Source organism: Chiloscyllium plagiosum, chromosome 1 (assembly GCF_004010195.1).
Source record: "Chiloscyllium plagiosum isolate BGI_BamShark_2017 chromosome 1, ASM401019v2, whole genome shotgun sequence".
In the NCBI taxonomy this organism is placed as follows: Eukaryota; Metazoa; Chordata; class Chondrichthyes; order Orectolobiformes; family Hemiscylliidae; genus Chiloscyllium; species Chiloscyllium plagiosum.
Window position 1 is genome coordinate 55,435,034 of NC_057710.1, and position 20,035 is coordinate 55,455,068.

The 20,035-nt window shown below is 39.5% G+C and overlaps 1 protein-coding gene across 4 annotated transcripts in view; it reads right to left on the reverse strand.

Annotated features, from left to right (window-relative positions):
* npr3 (natriuretic peptide receptor 3) overlaps positions 1-20,035 on the reverse strand; it is an 81,229-nt gene that overhangs the window by 22,742 nt on the left and 38,452 nt on the right. For all 4 annotated transcript variants that reach the window (XM_043686845.1, XM_043686782.1, XM_043686933.1 and 1 more), the window contains exon 4: positions 1,879-2,014. In XM_043686845.1, the coding sequence (XP_043542780.1) occupies positions 1,879-2,014 (136 nt within the window). The remainder of the gene's footprint in view (positions 1-1,878; positions 2,015-20,035) is intronic.

The following is a 20,035-nucleotide window of genomic DNA, read 5'->3' on the forward strand; positions in this document are numbered from 1 at the left end:
AAACAATAATTAACATTGGAGGCATTAAAACTATGTTGCCATTGTTTTCTTTTAGGCATAGGGATTCTGAATAGAAGCCAATTCAAATACAAATTTGTCTGAAATATGTTTGGACAGACAGAGAAAATTCCACCACACTCCCTTTGGTCTACTGTGATGTGTTTCTCAAACAGGCCATGAACTGTGTCCCTTCCAAAGTTCAATTGATGAAGAGTTCACTGACAACTGTAAAGGACAACTCTACAATTTGTTTACACCTAGCTAAGCCAGATCACTTGGATGCTTTTGCCTATGCCCAAGGATGTCTGTGACAAGGACCACCATCATAAAATACCAATACTACACTTAACTCCATAGAGCTTCACCAGTCCATGCTGTGAGAAGAATCTGGTTTACAGACAGTCACTAAGGAACTTTAGGAATGTTAGGAACAGGCATAAGCTATTCACCCTTTACAGCTTGTTCTGAAATTCAATCTGCCCATGACTGATCTGAAATTCAACTCTATTTACGCACCTCTTGAATTTATGCCTGGAGACCCATACCTAATAAAACATCTAGCAGTTTTGAAAGACCCAATTGTCTCAGCTTCTATAGACTCTTAGTTGTAGATTTCTAGTACCCTTTGGTGAAAAAACTGCTTCCAAATTTTGCTCCTTAAGATCTACCTCTAATTCAAAGATTATTTCTCTTAGTTCTTGATATGCTACTAGAGAAAAACAAAGCTTCTCTTTATATCTTGAATCCTTTGAATATTTGAAACACCTTAGTCAGGTCACCCTTAAATTTTATATATTCAAGGATATCCAAGTCAAATTTATGTAATGTGCTCTCACAATTTAACCTTCTTAGATTTGATATCTGATCAATCCAATCTTTAGATTTATTTTGCTGATATGTTAGCAGTGGAAGAAGGAATCCTCTGTGCAGAGGATACATACGATGGAGTGCACCATGAGAAAAGGGAATAGCTGCAGGCCTGACCTTGAGGAGCAAGTATCAGATATGGGTCCACAAAAACTGTCAGAATCATTACTAGAAATCCAAGGAGTATGTATGAGGCTGAGTTTCAGGGTAACTGTGTTGACTTATGAGCAAAGGTTAGATGGGTTGGGTCTATGTTCATTGGAATTAAGAAGAATGAGAGGTCATCCTCCTGAAACAATCTCAATTCTGAGGGGGCTGGACAGTGATTTTTTAAAATGTATGTTGCATCTTTCTAAAATTGTTTCTGAGATGGGATTTGCGATTTTCTTAGAGTACACAATGGAAACATCTCCCCAGGGTTTCTGAGGAACGTTATATTAGAAAAGTCCATAAATCAATTGCAAACAGTTTAAGGAATTCAACTCTTCCAGTGCACATAATAGTCTTATAACGATATAACTGACAATAGCCCATTGTTATAATTTCTCAAGTAGAAGAAACAGCTTATGCAGTTGACATCCTGTCAGTCTCATGCGTCTTTCCTATATTCTGAATATTTTAAATCTTTGATTGTGCATAAACTCTTGATGCTCATCGTAGTACTGTGATGCAAGGTCAAGTTCAGTATCACAGATTCGGATTTGTTGGGCAAACCTTTGGCTGAGGCCAGAAATGTTTATTGGCAACACACCATCAACCAACTCCCTCTTAATTTTATAGGCACCAGGTAGTGATTAAGTTAATACTGAGGTTGCCATCCAGACACCAGCAGCTCAAGGGTCTCAGCAACACCACCAGGATCAGTGACCAATGTTGATTTTGAAGTTGTTTTCCCTGATACTTGTATTCAAAAGTGCTTTGTTTTAATGGTCAGTGTAATGGCTTTGAAATCACATCACATTTTATGTTGAGATTGGAGTAACAAGTCCTAATAACTGGATATTTAATTACCTTCAAAGGTTGTATTCCACATTGTCTCTACAATCTTTGATCCATTGGTTTTGCTGTATCCTTGCTTCAGGACTTCTTGCAGTGCTTTTGCATACAGCACAACGGCATCATGGAACCCCTCCACAAACATGTTTACCTGCAGGAAACACAACCAGTTCGTGCAAGCAGAATGTAAGTGCAGGTTTGATAAGATCAAATATAATAACCATTTGAAAACAAAGATCACAACTCTACATTGTCTCCAGAACCATTTCAAAACTGGGTTCTTTGTGCTACTGTTATCCTTGCGGTACATTTAATGACAATATTATAAATTACTTCAGTGTTTTACTTTGCTTCTTTCACTTTTTAATGGCCCAAAATTAGTAAAGTTAGATGTCCACATTAGTTTCTAAATACATTCCTCTGCCAGTTTAATTGGCTTAATTTTCATTTTTATTATCTGCTTATTAATTTCCTATATGAAGTTTGTGGTAAAATGGTGACATTTGTCTGAAGGAAATCTCAAAATTGAGGCATACCTCATTAACATAACAGCGCTGAACTGTAGATACAGCGATCAAGCACCATGGTTCAGCTAATTGGTCTGTACTTTTTTCCAAATAATCATCTGAATGCTGAGCATGCTCATAGGTAGATCCTTTGGTTAGAGTGGCAAGAGGATTGTGAATCAATCATTGTGGACAAATATGGACGGGTATTGACTTGCCAAATTACTGTGACTCAGAAGGATTGTTCACTAGTAAACACATGGAATTGTTTAAGAAGTCCAGTGTTATGGCTGATGTTCACCTGAGAAAATTGAGCAGAGCATGTGTAGCACAGTTTGTCCTGAATTTTGGAAAATGTTCAAAAACTTTAATCCCAGATAATCATACCTAAAAATCTGATACCTGCTTTGAGTGGGCACAGGCACTGGGAAACCATTGGCTACTAACTTAGCAATTGTTACATTACCAGGAAGGGGTGGTTGGAGGATTTACTTGGGATGTTATGCCATGAAATTAGTCCGCTCGCATGTTTAATTTTAAGCATGAGGCAGACAAATTTCCTCCTGAATTACTGTATTATTGTAATGCAGTGAGTCAGGGAGTTTTCAAATCTTGCTAACCATTTGTTATTAGGATTAAGCTATTGCTTTGAGCTAAGTTGCCTAAAGTTGAGTCTGTTAATCAGGTATCTCCCTTAGAGCACATCCTGAATAGAGAGCCAGATAGATACAACTAGCTTGCTGCAGGGTTTAAGTTACATTAGTAAACATTAAAGGATACAAAGATATAGAAAGAATAAAGTATAGAATCTGCATCAATCACCCTCCTCATGGTTAATGCATGTTTTATTCCTTCAACTTACTTCAATTTATGGTACAGGTAAATAACTGTAGGCATACCCTACGAGTAGATATTTACATGGATTTCATTAGGAATTTTTCAACGCTCAGGGTCCCAGGCTTCTTCCCAAGACCTAGGATATTCCCAACCTCCTTTCACTAAAGCACAACTCCTGTAGTCCCCATTAGGGAGGTGCCACCTACAGACACTGTGCTCCTCGCCGGGTGCTGCTTTTAGATGGCAGTCTGACTGCCGAGCCTGATGAGGCCCAGGCGTGTGGGAAAGTAACACAATCAGATTGATTGCCCATTTACCAACAATTTAAAGTCAATGGATATGAACATCAAGCTGTACGTAAACAATACAAGTGTTCACTTTCCCATGTAAATTTAGGAGAAAATTATCCCCCCTAAAATCTCCTAGGGCCTCACACTGCTAATATCAGAATGGTTTACTCCCACCTTGACCCTCACAGAAATCCTAATCCATACCTTTTGTTGAGTTAATGGCAAGTAAAATATAAATGGACACAAATTTAATAGAATCTGATGCAAGTGCTATGAATTTATTAAGAAGACAATTTCTCAACTCACATTAATATACAATCAGCTAATCAAAGAATAAAAGTACATTTCTCGAGTTTAGAATGTGTAACTAAAATGGTAAACATCATCCTTTCATTGATTCCTAAAATGTGAATGGTCCTTAACATGTTGGGTTTCTTGAATTCCATCAACAAATATAATCTTCCTCACTCTTTTAAACAGCAAGTGTATGCAAAATCTTATAAAACGAGACCATCAGAGAATTTCACACTTTGAAGATTTGCTTTCAACCGAAGTCATTTTCAAGCAACTGTTTACTCAGACCTCAATAAGAGTGTTTGTTTCATTCTTAATTTACTTCGTGCAAGCAAGCTAAGAATTATGAAATGAGTTGACAAAATAAATGAGCAGGCAAATGAAATTTACCAACAAAACCTTGTATGTATTTTATATGTAATAGGTAGCATATGCTGACCATGAATGGTGTTGAAATAACCAGGGGGGGGGGGGGGGGGGGGGGAAGTTTAAAGAGATCAATGCTAAATGTGCCCTAACAGACAACAGAATACTCAACTTTCTAGCCAAAGAGGTAGAACACAGGTCAGGAAATGTAAAGGGTCAGTCTTTGTGGTGTTCTGATCAGGTTACAACAGAAATATTGCATCCAATTTAAATCAAGAATCAAAGCAGGCAAAGGTGCAAAACATAACCAACTCTGCTGATAAAATGTTGGCCTTTATCCCAAGGTGAATTAAATACAAAAGAGAGGAATATATTCAGCTTTGCAGTGCTTTCGTCAGACTGCGTGTGAGTAGCTGTTCAACTTTGGGCACAGAACCTCAGGAAAGATATACTGGACTTGGAAAACGTGCAACACAAATTTACTAGAATCATAATAGAGCTTGAAGGGATATGAAGACAGGAAGCATAAAGTTTGCTTGTATTCCATTGAGTTTACAGGATTGAGCAGTGATGTAATACCAACCTTTAACAGCAGTCTTGTCAGTACCAGAGTCCAGTGGTAGGTGTTCCTGGCAATGCAAGGAATAGTAGGAAAAAGAGAAATAGCAGCTGAAAACAGGTCATGGCCTAGGGAATCTGAAAGACTTAGGATAGCACAGTCAAAATTGAGGGGCTGGAGTTTGGAGGCAGAGAGTAAAGAATGTGGGCGGGGGTGGCAGGGGCATCTTGTTAGATGGACTCTGATGCATACAGGGCATCCCAAGGTGGTGTCCTCCTCTTTGTTCCCAACTTTTGAGTATTCTGCCTAAAAAGAAAAACAGCCTGCTGCTCCTGCCCACCCACCAACCACATGAAGGCTTAGGCAACATATTATTTGCATCTAACAAGCTGAATTGACCCCTAATTATGTAACTAAATATGTCAGATTGAGGGGCTGAAAAATCCAATCCAATATAATAACTGGGAAATCTTGGCAAAAGAAAAGTAATAATTTTAAATTAACTGCGAGTTAGTTGACTAGGGAGGCTAGATGGCTCGAGTAACCAGCAACATGTTCCTTCTTTCAGTCTGTTCTGATATTCCATTGTCTTGCTTCATGGAAAAGCTAATAGGTGCATTGCACGTTATGACACAGCTCTGGGACAGATGGGGCTTGGATCCAAGCTTGTGGTCACATGTACGGACACTACCACTTTGTCACAACAATTCCTATGGAAAAGACTGTAAACTGAACTAAATTGGTTATTCTTTCAAAAAGAGCATGTATAAAGATATAGCATTGAATGGAAAGAACTCTTAACAGCTAACAAGGTATCTTTTAGCCTTAGGGACAGTGAATTCAGCTAGACACTACAAAAATAAAGTAGTTGCATAGAAAAATAAAATCAGTTGACTGTGGCACAAACATCAGAAGCAAGTTAGTCAGGATCGTTGTTCATGTGAATGGTATTTGAATGCTATCTTCCCCTACAATACCATTCAAATGCTAAAGAGGATCAGCAACATGCTGAAAAGGTAACAGAGAATGCAGTCTGAAAATACAGAGTAACAATGAATCCAAGAATTATTTTAATGGCATTGAGGCAGATTTTTTTTTAAACTGGTGAAGTCAGGCTCACTTCCAATATTTTTATAATAATATAGCCTGAGAAAATGCATTCTGTTTCAAAAAGTAAGTCTCTCATTCTTGGAAATTAATTGAATACTTTTAATTCCCCAGCTCCTTGTAATGCCAATTCTAATCATAAATTGCATAAAAGAATGGCCAGAATGGAAGCCACTGTACAATAAGTCTGGGTCTTAGCAATTATGTCTAATGTCCACAAAGACATTGCGTACATTCCTTTTAACATGGTCTCCACATTTGTGCAATTTTCATGCCAAATTCAAATACGAGGCCTCTGTAATTTAATCTAACAGAGGAAAATATATAACTTCTAATTTTTACTGCCTTCCACAATGTTGTATTTTGTTTTGGCATGTGTCTATCAAATAAAAGAAAAATGTAGTGTTGTGTAATGGAGCAAAAGAAGTGTAATTGTGCACAATGGGTGATATTGGATTGGCCACAGGTTACACATAGTGCTTAATATTTGGTTCCATTCTCGTTAATCACCTGAAGCGGGCAGCCAAATAGATATTGCCCATTTTTTGTTGTTGCCTGACACATTTTTTCTCCTACATTGTCGTGAGAAAATTCTCTTAGCTTCTTCTCGAAACCTCAGTCTATACAACTTACTATTCAGCTGACTAACAATTAGTCAAGGACTACTCCTGAAGATAAAGTTTCAAACCCAATGCTGTTTCATATCAATCAAAAATCACACAACATCAGGTTATAGTCCAACAGGTTTACTTGGAAGTGCATGCTTTCGGAGCGCTGCGTTACCTGACCAAGGAACAGCACTCTGAAAGCTTGTACTTCCAAATACACCTGTTGGACTATAACCTGGTGTTGTGAGATTTTTAAATTTGTCCACCCCGGACCAACACCAGCATCAGCACCAGCACCTCCACATTATCAAACCAGTCATCAAGAGAAACATTTCAAGAGATGGCCAGGTATAAGTTTAGTTCCTCTGAGATCTAGTCCATGTCAACTTGGGCAGTAATTGAATATTGGATTCCCAAATTCTGAAGTTGAGCAGGGGCCAGTTGGGGACTTTCAACTTCATCTCAAAAATGGGCACCTGATTATAGGCCGCATGGAACAAAAATGCACCTGCCCATGAAAACCGCACTTGTTTTAATTTCAAAACCAGGCAAAAACTGATCAGAGATTAATGTGACTGTCAATATCTATACAGCCATTGAAACAATTATGGCGCTCTAACTGCCGTCATTGCACAGTGACACTTCAACATTGTTATGATGTATTTGGAATACACCTTTATTCTAATGGCAAGTGTTAGTTTTGTGATCAGCCACATGGTGCCTGAATATATCTGACAAGTTTTGGTGGTCATTTCACCTACCAAACTGATTCAGATATGTCACTTTCCAAATGTAGTGAATGAAGAATAATGAATTCCCAACTTAGCAGAAATAATCACACTAAACAATGCAGAGAACCACGTGTTCCTTTTATCTATAGTTTAGAAAATGTCACAACAAAAGCAGTGCTGCTTCACCTAATTTCAGGTAGAAAATTAATTAAATCAAGCCAGATTAATTGATCAGGAAATTAGTCAGGGTAATAGAATTTTGTTCTTGTTAAAAATTGAAAACTGTAATTACTATTAACACATCCCTAGAGGCCAAGTAAATACCTGATCATTACAATGCTACGAACATTACTATGCATTTGATCATAAACATTTGATAATTATTCAAAGAACTTTAAACTAAATGAGTGCTGAAATATTATCACGTAATCTTCAGTCCTTGATGGAAGATTCAGGATCTGTCTATTCTTAATGTTAATAGCAGGCCCCAGTGTCAGATAGGAGTCAGATGCAGGAGGCCTGATGGTAATGGTGGATATCTGAAACACAGAAAATACTGGAGAAATTCAACAGATCTGAAGCATTTGAAATGACGCAGAAACAGAGTTGATGTCTCAAGTCCAAGAAAGTTTTTTCTTCAGCATTGAAGAAAAACGTCTGTTCTGAAGAGGAGTCATCTATCCACAGATGTTACCAGATCTGCTGAGCTTCTCCAGCATTTACTATGTACATTATTTTGGACAGATGCTAATTTCACCAGCCAAGAAATTTCACTAGATTCTCTAATCTCATGCCATCATTTAATCACACAATCTGCGGACACACTGAGGAAATGGTGAAATGCTTCTGCCCTCTTACACTTGCCAAGATGACAGGCAATTGTAGTTAGATACATCATTTGATGTATCATTTATATATTATATCAATAAATAAATGGAATTAAACATTGACATTGTATATTGCCCTGTTTTTAAAGGGGCAGAGATACATGGTAAACATGTCATATGTTTAATAAAGATCAACGTAACCTAACTAAATAGTGAATAGATACACAACATACTAACCAATGAGCCTGTGTACAGGTGCAGAATTGAATTTCACGAGATCCAAGCTGCTTTAAAATCTACAGTTTTTCCTCACAAAGGCAAAACACATTTGTCTCCCAAATTCTAACCTCCATAAACTCGAAGTTATCTAAAGCTCTGCTACCCATGCCTTGACTCATACCATATCCAATTCACCTAGCACCCCTGAGCTCAACTGTCAAACAATATCTTGATTTTAATAGCCTATCCTTGATTTCAAATCACTCCTATAATCTCTGCCGTCCCCACAATGCTCTGATCTATCTGTGTTCATCTAATTCTGGTCTCTTCCTCATCATCACCAATTTAAATTTCTTCACCAACAGGGCTTCACCTCCAAATGCTGAAGCCCTAAACTCTGAAATTTCTGACCTACAACTTTCTTTATGATCCTCTTTAAAACCATCTCTTTGCCTAAATTTGATTACCATTCCTACTGTATGCTAACATGGTTCAATATCATATTTTATGTTAAAGTTCCTTGACAAACACATGAGATGTCATAATATGTTAAAGAGGCTAGTTAAACAGAATGTGTTGTTGGGGCAGAGACTGAGCAACTACCTTTCCATTTCCAATCCTAGATAACCTTACATTTTGTTGCTGCATGGTGGCTGCCACTGGACTACGTGGCTCTTCCCATTCCTGATGAGTAATTTTTCATACCAAGTTGAACATTAAGCCCAATTAAAATTCACGTCCCTTGTTAAACTTAAAGTAACAATTTTTATTAGATACTTTAAAAGTCAAACAGTTCAACATCACAGAATGATGCACAACTTCAATCAGGCACCAATGTCAAAGTTTGCATTATTCCCTCAAAAGAAACTACTACTAATAAAAAGCAAGTATTAGCAGATATTCCTTTCTGCCCCACTATTTCAATGACATTTAGTGCCAGCATACAAAAATAAGATGCACTTGGTTTGCAGCCTATGAGAGGAAGTCTGCTGAACAACTTAGAAGGAGTCATTGCTTTAATGAACTCTGTCCTTGCTGATTTTGGACCTGGATAAACAGTCCTGTACAAACAGAAGACAACTGAAAATAACATCCAGTCTTTTCTTCATTGTAGTCAGTTTATTTTTAGTTTGTTGTGTGATTTATGAAAGGTGGGAAAACACAGCTATTTAGTGCAAATTGTGGGAAATAACTTTGTTTTAATAATATTTAAGGACTGATTTTGAAAAAAAAAAATCACATTTTTCTCACTGTCTTTTCAATGTCCTGTCCTTTTTCCCCTACATGTCAGACATATGTAAATAAAACCTCTTTTCTCATTAATTCATGCAGATCTATGATTTAACAGGTGCAGCTATCTTCCACACCATGCCAAAGCATTATTCCCCCTTTGGGACTCTGAAAAATGAGCATCAACAAGCTTGCAGACAAAGGAGCATCACTGCCAAGCATGATTCTGTCCTCAACCAGTGTCCTCGTGCACACTTACATTCCAACACTGTTAGTGGATAGCAATCAGCAGTGAAATAATGTTGGTTTTCCTTTCCTTGCCCAGTGTGTTAAGGACAGTGTCAACCTCCAGCAGTCACCAATCATCAAATTCAACACTGACTCGGGATCAAACCTGGCACATTCTTGAACTTTATTAGTTTGCAACTTACTGCATGCTACACTTGCCAGCTAAACCATTAGGGGATCTGAACTATGTGAGAAATATAAGGATTAGGCATTTTTAACTAAAACAAAGAGGTTTTTTTAGGTGCCTTTTGTCCTTGTCATGAACCCTCATTCTTTCACAGAAGAATTTTAAATATAACATAATGACAAGTCATGAACGACAGGAGGAGAGGTTAGGAGTAATGACTGAAAACCTGATTGAAAAGCTGTCTGCTGAGAAGGTTACTAAAGGAGAAAAAGGAAGTGAATCAATGGAGGGGTTTCTGCAGAGTTTTGGCGAGAGTGTGGGATCAATGCGGCTGCAAAAATGCAATTAATGGGGAGGGGGGTGAAATGACTTAGGGATGGGAGCCAGGATCTTTCAAGTGGGATGAACCGATTGTTTGTGTATCAAGTGTCAATTGTTTATCATGTATAACTTTCTCCAACTGCCCATAATAATAATGGACTTTAAACAATGTGAAGAAATTGGTTTTAATTCATAAAAATGGTACAGTATTTTTGAAAAAGAAAATTCAAACTAGAGAGGCCATGAAGTGATGTGAAACAATAATGAGCTAGTCAAAATTCAGGATTTGTTTGTGAAACATGTGCATCTCAGAGACAGGTACAACACCTCATAATTGCCAACGAGAAAAATAGTATCTATGTCTACTAAGAACAGAGCTAAAGGCCAGGACCAAAGAAAATGACGTCAAATAGTTGTAGGAGGACATTTCAGTTCATTCACTCAAGGATGTCAAACAAGCAGTGTAGAAGATTAAAGAAAGCTGGGATTCAGAGAGTACAGGAGCTGGAGCTGAGCATTATCAACATATATTTGGAACCTGGTGTGATTTTGGATAAGGTCACTAAGGGGTACCACGTAGATGTCAAACAGAAGTCATTGTTCTTCTTATTGTTGGTACAAGTCTGTACTAAATTTCTTTTCATGAAACCTAAAGTTTCTTTATTTCATCACACATGAATAGAAATATAAATTAAAATTCTGTAATAAATATATTTTGAACAAGAATAGGCTACAATCAAAAAGGCAGTTTGCTGTGCCCGCACCTTAATGCTATTCAGTCAAGAATGCATTCAGTTAAATCTTCAAGAGTAGTGAATAATAGAGATGACTGTTGATGCTTTACTCAGTGTTCTGGTTAGGTTATGGGTGAAAGGATGAGAATAATAAACTGAGAATATGTCCTCAGAAATCCACAATTTTAGGCAGGATTGGACTTTGTTCATTTTATTTAGTACGCTGCTGCTTCAAAAGTACTCTGACTACTGAATAGAACCATTCATTGTGACAAATTATCCAGTGTCATACTGAAGCATTTCTTCCTATTCTTAGGGCTACAGGAGACACAAAGTGCTGTCTATCAGCACGCAGTGCATGGCTAAGCACATTACAGAACAAGTCAAGCATGGATGATTTGATATGTTTCTGCATTATTAGCAAGCAAATTAGTTACAAATGTACTTGAAATTTATTAGCATACCTGTTAAGTTCACATTTATCACTGATGGCATCTCAGAAATCAGCATTATGTAATGTTTGGAAGTTCCAGTGCTGAATGACTGCCTGTCTTAAATTACATCACAAGTTCAGGTGCACTCACTGTTAACATTCCCTTTGAAGGTGAGAAAATGGTCACCCTTGTTTGCACCAGTAGCTTTTGGTTTGCTTTTGAATTTGTTTCTGCATTGCTTCTTCATAGCTTTCTCAATGCACTTCAAAAATACTGCACCAGTTACATGAATTAAATCCAATTTCATTATGTTGTTTTATGTTAATTTGGGTATGTGGAAAAAACTGAATGTGATAAATAATTAGCACTTAGTAATAATTAATCAATCCATCCCTAAATTAATTGCATTTTCTGCTTTGAAATTAGACAAGTGATTGTAATTGATCTGACTCCGAGACTAGAATCTTACCGTTTTTGAAACATTTTCTTGGTAAAGTGGGTCCAAACTCATCCCACATAGCTTCTCCCTGTAAAACTGGGATGTTAACTAAGCAACTGATAGCAGTAGAATCCTAAGATGTGAAGCCCAGTGATACAGCTGGAAAAGATGGGCACTGAAGAAAGTGGGAAGGCATAAGGGAAACTCAAACATAAGCACCTCCAGAGATGTTGCCTTCTCATCTAGCATCTCTATAATGGTGAGGGATTGTGACTGACAAGGGCCAGCAATGGTGCCTTGGCCTGCCACCAAGAGGCCACCTTCAGATAGCCTTGGACTCTTGGGGAGGGGTGGGCATTAGGAGAAATGGGGCTGAGGGAAAGCTGTTAGATACAAGGACAATCCTGGCTATTTCAGCAACTTTTTCCAATTGACATCTTTCGCTGGCATAATGACTGCCTGGACTGCTTGCTGGGAGAGACTGTTCATTTGGAGGCCAAAGCACATCAGGTTCCAGGCTAATGCAGTGTTTTCAAATGTTGCACTCAGTCCCAAGTCAAACATCACCTTTTCAGGGCTGTGTCTGCTCCTAGACAGCAGATATTGATTGCGTTTATTTATATTTGGATCTCACCAGAGAAAGGTGAGTAGTCAGGGAGAAAGATGTGTTGTTTTTATCATGTTTAAAATGTAAAACATTATCATGTTTTTAAGTAGATGGCCACAGATCAATGGTAAAGTATGACAAATGAACTAGATTTTAAGATTTCAGACATCACCAGTGGAAACTATGAAACTGAGTTGAGCCAATATGGTCATTTAATATGACTAATACCTGAAAATAATGACCATGAGAGCTGCTGGATTATTACATAAAACCAATTGGTTCACTAATGATGTTTGCCATTTTTATCTGTTCTAGTCTACTTAAAACTGATGCCCTAAGACTATATGGTTGACATTTAATGTACTCTGAAATGACCTAGCGAGCACTCAATTGTAAAAATTATCAATACTGCGACCTCCTCGGATATTAAATGCAGCTGAAGTAAGTGCAGAAATTACAGCCATTTTGAGCACAGCAAGATCATGCAGAGAGGTATGATATGGAAGACCAATTCATCGACTTTTTGTGGTGTGGACCAAAAGAGGAAAGCCAGTTAGAACACCATAAAAACTCCTTGATTTTACTCAAGTTGGTGAATCGGCGCTTCTAACATGGAATACAATTAATGGATGGTCAGGTCAGATTTTCAAAGGCAAATGGCAAATGAATTCAAATTTCATTTCTCCAAATTTTCCAGTTTGCAGTTTTAGTTTTAAATAAAGAATTGTTAGGAATGTTTACTATAAACTCTGATATACAACCTAAGGCAGACAAGCAGGTGCACCAGGTATGGAATCACATAAAACTAAACCTTACTCTTTTTGCAAATTGGTTACTTTCCTAATTAATGCCTTCTCCCACACTCTTTTCCAATGTGTAACTTCTCTGTCAAGGCAGATAATATGCAAAACTAAATTCAGAGCTTTGTCATAGCAACTGGGAGATATGCAGAGTGGCCTTCGACTGATTGGCCCTGTGACATTCCTGACTTCCTGTCAGAAAGTCACCAAACTTCTCTTGAATCTCAACAACTTCAGTACAACAAACATCAACGACTCACCTAGTTAAGTGCTTGCACAAATACAGTCTCTTCCTCAGTCTCTGAATTCCACAGACTTTAACACCCTTTGGCATATATTTAAGACTTCTTTGTATACACATGTAGGCCTCATAAACACGTGTAATATATGTATGTTTACAGATGTGTAAATTTGTAATATGAAACATGCTTGTCAATACAATGCCATTCCATCATGTGACTGTTCTCCTCTCTGCATATGAATAGTATAATATGTTGCATGGCTCATCATGGTAACACCACTTGTTAAAATCCAGGCTTGGTTAGTATGATGGAAAATTCTAGACTCATACCACTCCATGCATTTTAGACTCTGAATTATTAATACATTATCAGTACTTGCTTCTAGCCTTTTGCTTTGACTGGTAATTTTTTTTCATTCAAGAGTAGGGAGTATAGTAAAATTCGATGCGTGATTATCAAAAGTGACTCAACTGAGCAATTAGTTTTCCACTTTTCACTGTCACTCTGCTGAAAACAAACTGGGCATTGTTGAACTGTTGCTAGACACTCCAGTAACTCTCACAAATTAGGTGTCAAGGCAGTGGAATGCTGCATCACTGGCCGAAACAACTCTTGCCTCAGTATGAATTGGTCACATATTTCCCGACCTCATGAATCCAGGTGACACTTGGGTGAGGGTGCCCTGACTACTTGTCTCCTTTCTGTCTCTGTTCGTTGCTGATCCTGGGACGGCCAGATGAGGTCCAGCATGCGTTTCTCAGTTGCAAGCTGCAACGTCTGCCGAGCAATGACCTATTTCCATCCCAGAGTGTACCTGCTGAAGATATCTGTCTCTGTAATATTTTACCAGATTTCATTCATATCACACCATATTAGCTTTTCCATATAATTAATTGTCAGATATTTCTTATGTCTCAGGTGTGTTCATTCAAAAGCAAACTGTTTCTCTTGCCTTTCCTACAGCGGGTTATTCACCTATTTGCTTGAATATGACATCAGGTGGACCACTGCATCAATGCACACCCAGTTATTTTAAACAGTTGGCCTTTTTGAAGCACAAAACAGATGTTCAAAGTTGGTACCCTTTGTTTTTCATTTCCTGGAACTGAGACTGATGCTTGAAATGTGGTTTGGGGAGTGTACCAGATAAGTTGATAACAAATGAGAACACAGAACATACAGCACAGTACAGGCCTTTTGGCCCACAATGTTGTGCCGAGCATTTACCGTAATCTAAGAGCAACCCAACCTACACACCCCTCAACTTACTGCTGACCATGTGCTTGTCTAGCAGTCACTTAAATGTTCCTAATGTCTCTGACTCTATGACCACATGCAGGCAGTGCATTTCATGCACCCACCATTCTCTGCGCAAAGAACCTACATCTGACATCTCCCTTAAATCTTTCTCCAATCAGTTTAAAATTATGACCCCTCCTAACAGCCATTTCTGTCCTGGGGAAAAGTCTCTGGCTATCCACTCTATCTATGCCTCTCATGACCTTGTACACCTCTATCAGGTCATCTCTTTTCCTTTTTTTCCAGTGTGAAAAGCCCTAACTCACTCAACCTCTCTTCATAAGATATGCTCTTCAATTCAAGCAGCATCCTGGTAAATCTTGTCTGCACCCTCTCTAAAGCTTTCTATAATGAGGCGACCAGAACTGGACACAATATTCAAGTGTGGTCTAACCAGGATTTTATAGAGCTGCAGCTAAACCTCACGGCTGTTAAACTCAATCCCCCTGTTAATGAAAGCCAAAACACTATATGCCTTCTTAACAACCCTATCAACTTGAGTGACAACTTTGAGGGATCTATGTATATGGACCCCAAGATCCCACTGTTCCTCCACATTGCTAAAAATCTTGTCTTTAACCCTCCATTCAGTATTCAAACCTGACCTTCTACAATGAATCATTTCGCATTTATCCAGATTGAACTCCATCTGCCACTTCTCAGCCCAGCTCTGCATCCTGTAGCCTGCAACATCCCTCGACACTATCTACAACACCACCGACCTTTGTGTCATCAGCAAACTTACCAACCCACCAACCCACCCTCCCACTTCGTCATCAAAGTCATTTATAAAAACTACAAAGAGCAGAGGCCCAAGAACAGATCCCCGTGGGACACCACTGGTCACCGACCTCCAGGCGGAAAACTTTCCATCCACTACCACTCGCTGTCTTCTGTATCCAGACAGCCAAATTTCCCTGGATCCCATAGTTCCTAAATTTCTGAATGAGCCTACCGTGGGGAACCTTATCAAATACCTTACTGAAATCCATAAACAGCACATCCACTACTCGGCTTTCATCAACTTGACTCATCATATCTTCAAAGAACTCAATAAGGCTTGTGAGGCATAATCTGTCCCTCACAAAGCTGATTATCTTTAATCAAACTACCTTTTTCCAAATAGTCATAAATCCTATATTTCTGAATCCTTTCTAGTACCTTACTTACCACAAACATAAGGAGAAAGTGAGGTCTGCAGATGCTGGAGATCAGAGATGGAAATGTGTTGCTGGAAAAGCGCAGCAGGTCAGGCAGCATCTAGGGAACAGGAGAATCGACGTTTCGGGCATTCCTGAAGAAGGGCTAATGCCCGAAACATCGATTCTCCTGTTCCCTAGATGCTGCCTGACCTGCTGCGCTTTTCCAGCAACACATTTCCATCTCTTACCACAAACATAAGACTGACTGGTCTGTAAGTCCCAGGGATTTCAGTAACCCTTTGTTGAACAGAGGAACAACATTCACCTCCCTCCAATCATCCAGTATTTCTCCCGTGGAGAGTGAGGATGCAAAGATCATCGGCAGAGGAGCAGCAATCTCATTCCTCATTTCCCATCTGGTCCTGGAGACCTATCTATCCAGATGCTTCCCAGAATTTCCAGCATATCCACTTCCTTCTGTTCGATCGATCGATCTATTCAAACCTATTAACCTGGTCCACAGTGTTCTCACTATCAACAAGGTCCCTCTCTCTCGTGAATATTGAAGTAAACAAAAACTCAATTAGGGCCTCCCCTACCACTTCAGACTCCAGACACAGGTTCCCTCAACTATCCCTGATCAGCCCTACTCTGTCTCTGATCATTCTCTTATTCCTTACGTTAAGTATAGAATGCCTTGGGTTTTCCCTAATTCTTCCCGCCAAGGCTTTATCGTGCCCCCTCCTAGTTCTTCTCAGTCCATTTTTGAGCTCTTTCCTAGCAACCCTGTAATCCTCTAAAGCTGTGCCAAATCCTTGCTTATCTCAACCTTAAATAAGCTTCCTTCTTCCTCTTCATGAGAAGCTCTTCTTCTCTTGGCATCCAAAGCTCCTTCACCTTACCATTCTTTGCCTGTCTCAGTGGGACAAATTTATCCAACACTCACAACAAGTGCTCCTTAAACAGCCTCCACATTTCTGTTGTGCATTTCCCATCGAACAATTGTTCCCAATTTATACTCCACAACTCCTGGCTAATAGCAGTATAATTTCCCCATTCCCCAATTAAATAACATCCCATACCGTCTGCTCCTATCACTGTCCCTGGCTATGGTAAATGTGAGGCAGTTGTGGTCACTGTCACCACAATGGTCTCCCACCGAGAGATCTGACACCTGGCCTGGCTCGTTGCCTAGCATCCAATGCAATATGGCTTTCCCTCTCGTCAGCCTATCTACATATTGAGTCAATAATTCTTCCTGGACACAGCTGACAAACTCGGCTCCATTCAGACCATCTGCACTAAGGAGGTTCCAATCAATATTGGGGAAGTTGAAGTCACCCATAACAACAACTGTTACACCTACACCTTTTATCTGTTCTTCCATCTCTCTGCTGCTATTGGAGGGGTGCACAGAAAACACCTATATAAATTCCTCAAACTGTTTTAGTTAGGCAGATCACCAGGCATTAGTTTAATGTCTTGCACAGATTAGACACCATGAGCAAATGTAATGGTCATGATACTGTGCCACCCACCAGCCAGAAAACCAGTGACAAACCCATGTGGTCATTTGTGAAAATCCTGTTGGGATTAAAAGCATGTTGGGCAGTTAACGCTCTGCTTCTGGGGCGTTAAGAATGGGATCTAAACCGCCAGGAGCTGTTAGTCAATCAAATGGTTGGCAGATCTTCATTACCATCAGTGCTACTGGGAGCAATGGACACTGCTGGGACTGGCCAGAGATCAACAGCAAAGCTGGAGGCTCAGAGTAAATGTTAATGCTCTGCAGGCAGCTCCTGCCCCCTGCCAATGTTCCATACCAACACCGTGTTTTCCCATGGAACATTTAGGATATTTACATTTCAAAATAGCATCACAGGATCAGAACACGGCTGGGAGTGGATTCCTGAACCCAGATCAGGCCCTCTCCGAATAATAAACATGCAACTTTGGCCTGAAATTTGAGTTCTGAAGCATTTAATTTCTTTACAACACTGGGCAGAAAGAGAAACATTTTGGATATTTTAACTCCTACATGTGTTTCAGGAAGAAAGCTGCATCGTGATATCTGTGGGATGTTAGGTAAGTGAAGGATATATTTAATAATTCTGATGTAATTGTAATGATCATGCGTCAGCTACAGAGCTGCAGGCAGTCACAGGCTCCCTCCATCTGGATTTTTAAATGTTTTTAAATCTAATTGAAATGAAATGGATGGCACAAAGGTTGATTCCCGGCTTGATTGTAAAGTTGAGTGAGGGATATGTCAGGGCAGAAGGTTACAAATTGTGGTTGAGTAAAACTGTACCACTACTTATTTATCCACAGGGTAATATGAATGCACAGATTAAATGGTCTTAATTGATTCTTAGCATATTGTTTTCTTTCATGTATTTACTTCTGGCATTGAATCTGTTGAATTAACACAAAGTTACAAATCAAATGTCGCTGCTCATCCTCAGTTACAGTAAAGGAACAGCACTGGGATGTTAGCTCATTTCACAAACTGAATTATTAGATTGCTTGATTTATTTCTCTGAGTTATAACAGACCAAACCCTTCTGTTTGATCAGATGAGCTGCAATGCTCTTGTATACCCTGTGGATACCACTAGGATAGATCAAGCCCAATTCCTGTTAAATGATAACAAACACATCTCCAAACATGCCAGCAGAGAAGTTTAAACTCCAGCCCAGTAACAAACAGGAGCAGGAGAAGCCATTTACCACATCAACCCTGCTCCATTATTCCATCACATCATCCAATTCCTCAAACTGCAATAGTTAATAAGGAGAGAAAAGATGAACCTCATCAAACAGCAGAGACTGGATAACAATTAACTTGTATTTTTCACATTTGATGGTAAGGGGAAAGGTAATACTGAGAGAAGATCCACTGTTTAAAGGTGCTGCCACAGGGGAAAACGTGAAATTTCAGCAGACTTCAGTAGAAGGAGAAGTGCTGCAGACTTTAAAATCCTCTGATGATAGACAAACTGACTGAGCTGGCTGAGGCCTAAAGGACACAGCAGTGAGACTGGGTCCACAGATGGCAGTGGGGAAAACAAAGGCATGGAAAAAACTACCTGACCACACCTTCACCAACGTACCAGGAGTGGACGATCCATAGCCGTATAGATGGGAGTGGCAATCACACAGAAATTGTCGAAACAAAGGCCTGTCATCACACTGAGGGTCCTTTTCATCGCGTTATCAGCACGCTAAGTAGGACAGACTTTGAACAAATCAAGACAGGGCATTCATGAGGCAATGTGGGCCTCATCAGCAACAGAATTTTACTCAACCACAATCTGTAACCTTCTGCCCGATATATCCTTCACTCAACTTTACAACCAAGCTGGGGATCAACCCTGGTTCAATAAAGAGTGCGAGACAGTCTGCTGGTAGCTACACCAGGCATAGTTAAAACTGGTGTGTCAACCTGTGCATCTACAGCACAGGACTCCTTGTCGTTGTTCCACCTATATAAGATGGTAGACCTATACAGAATTGGTGCAGCACAGGAGGCCATTCAGCCAGTTGTGTCTGCACAAGCAAATCAAATCAGTTAAGGTAGCTCAAATGGTGCACTTTATCTGATGGCTGAAAAGATCAATGTGTGAAAGGCAGATTTTGCCTCACATGCCATATATGAACTGATTATCAGGTGTCCTGGTGTTGTTATTGGTGTTGGTAACTGTTGCCCACTGACTGTCATGGTGTCACACACTGACCCACAGGTAGTGTCACCATTAGCATCTGTCCACAACTTGGGTCTCCCAGGGGTGAAAATTGGTGCTTATGGCCTTCCCCTCAGAAATGCAAGCATCCTGGGAAGTGGAAATATGCGCATCTTAGTGGTTATCTGGTTCTGGTGACCTCGCCACACAGGAGGTTTTTTTAGGTACATGACCAGCTTTCATCCTCCGAGTGTGCCTGAGCTAGCAAAGGCCCTTCTGGCTGACGAGTGGCTACATAACTTCAAGATTTGCTTTCAATAACACTGCTGCATTCTTGATTTTGCCCGCGGTTGAAGTGCCCAGAATGGACTAAAAACAGCAGAATGGTAATTGTTAAGCTTCTTTTCTTAATAGCTGAGAGTTATCCACCTCTCACAGTCACACTACAAAGGTGCTTTGAACACAAGCCTTGTAAATCAGCTT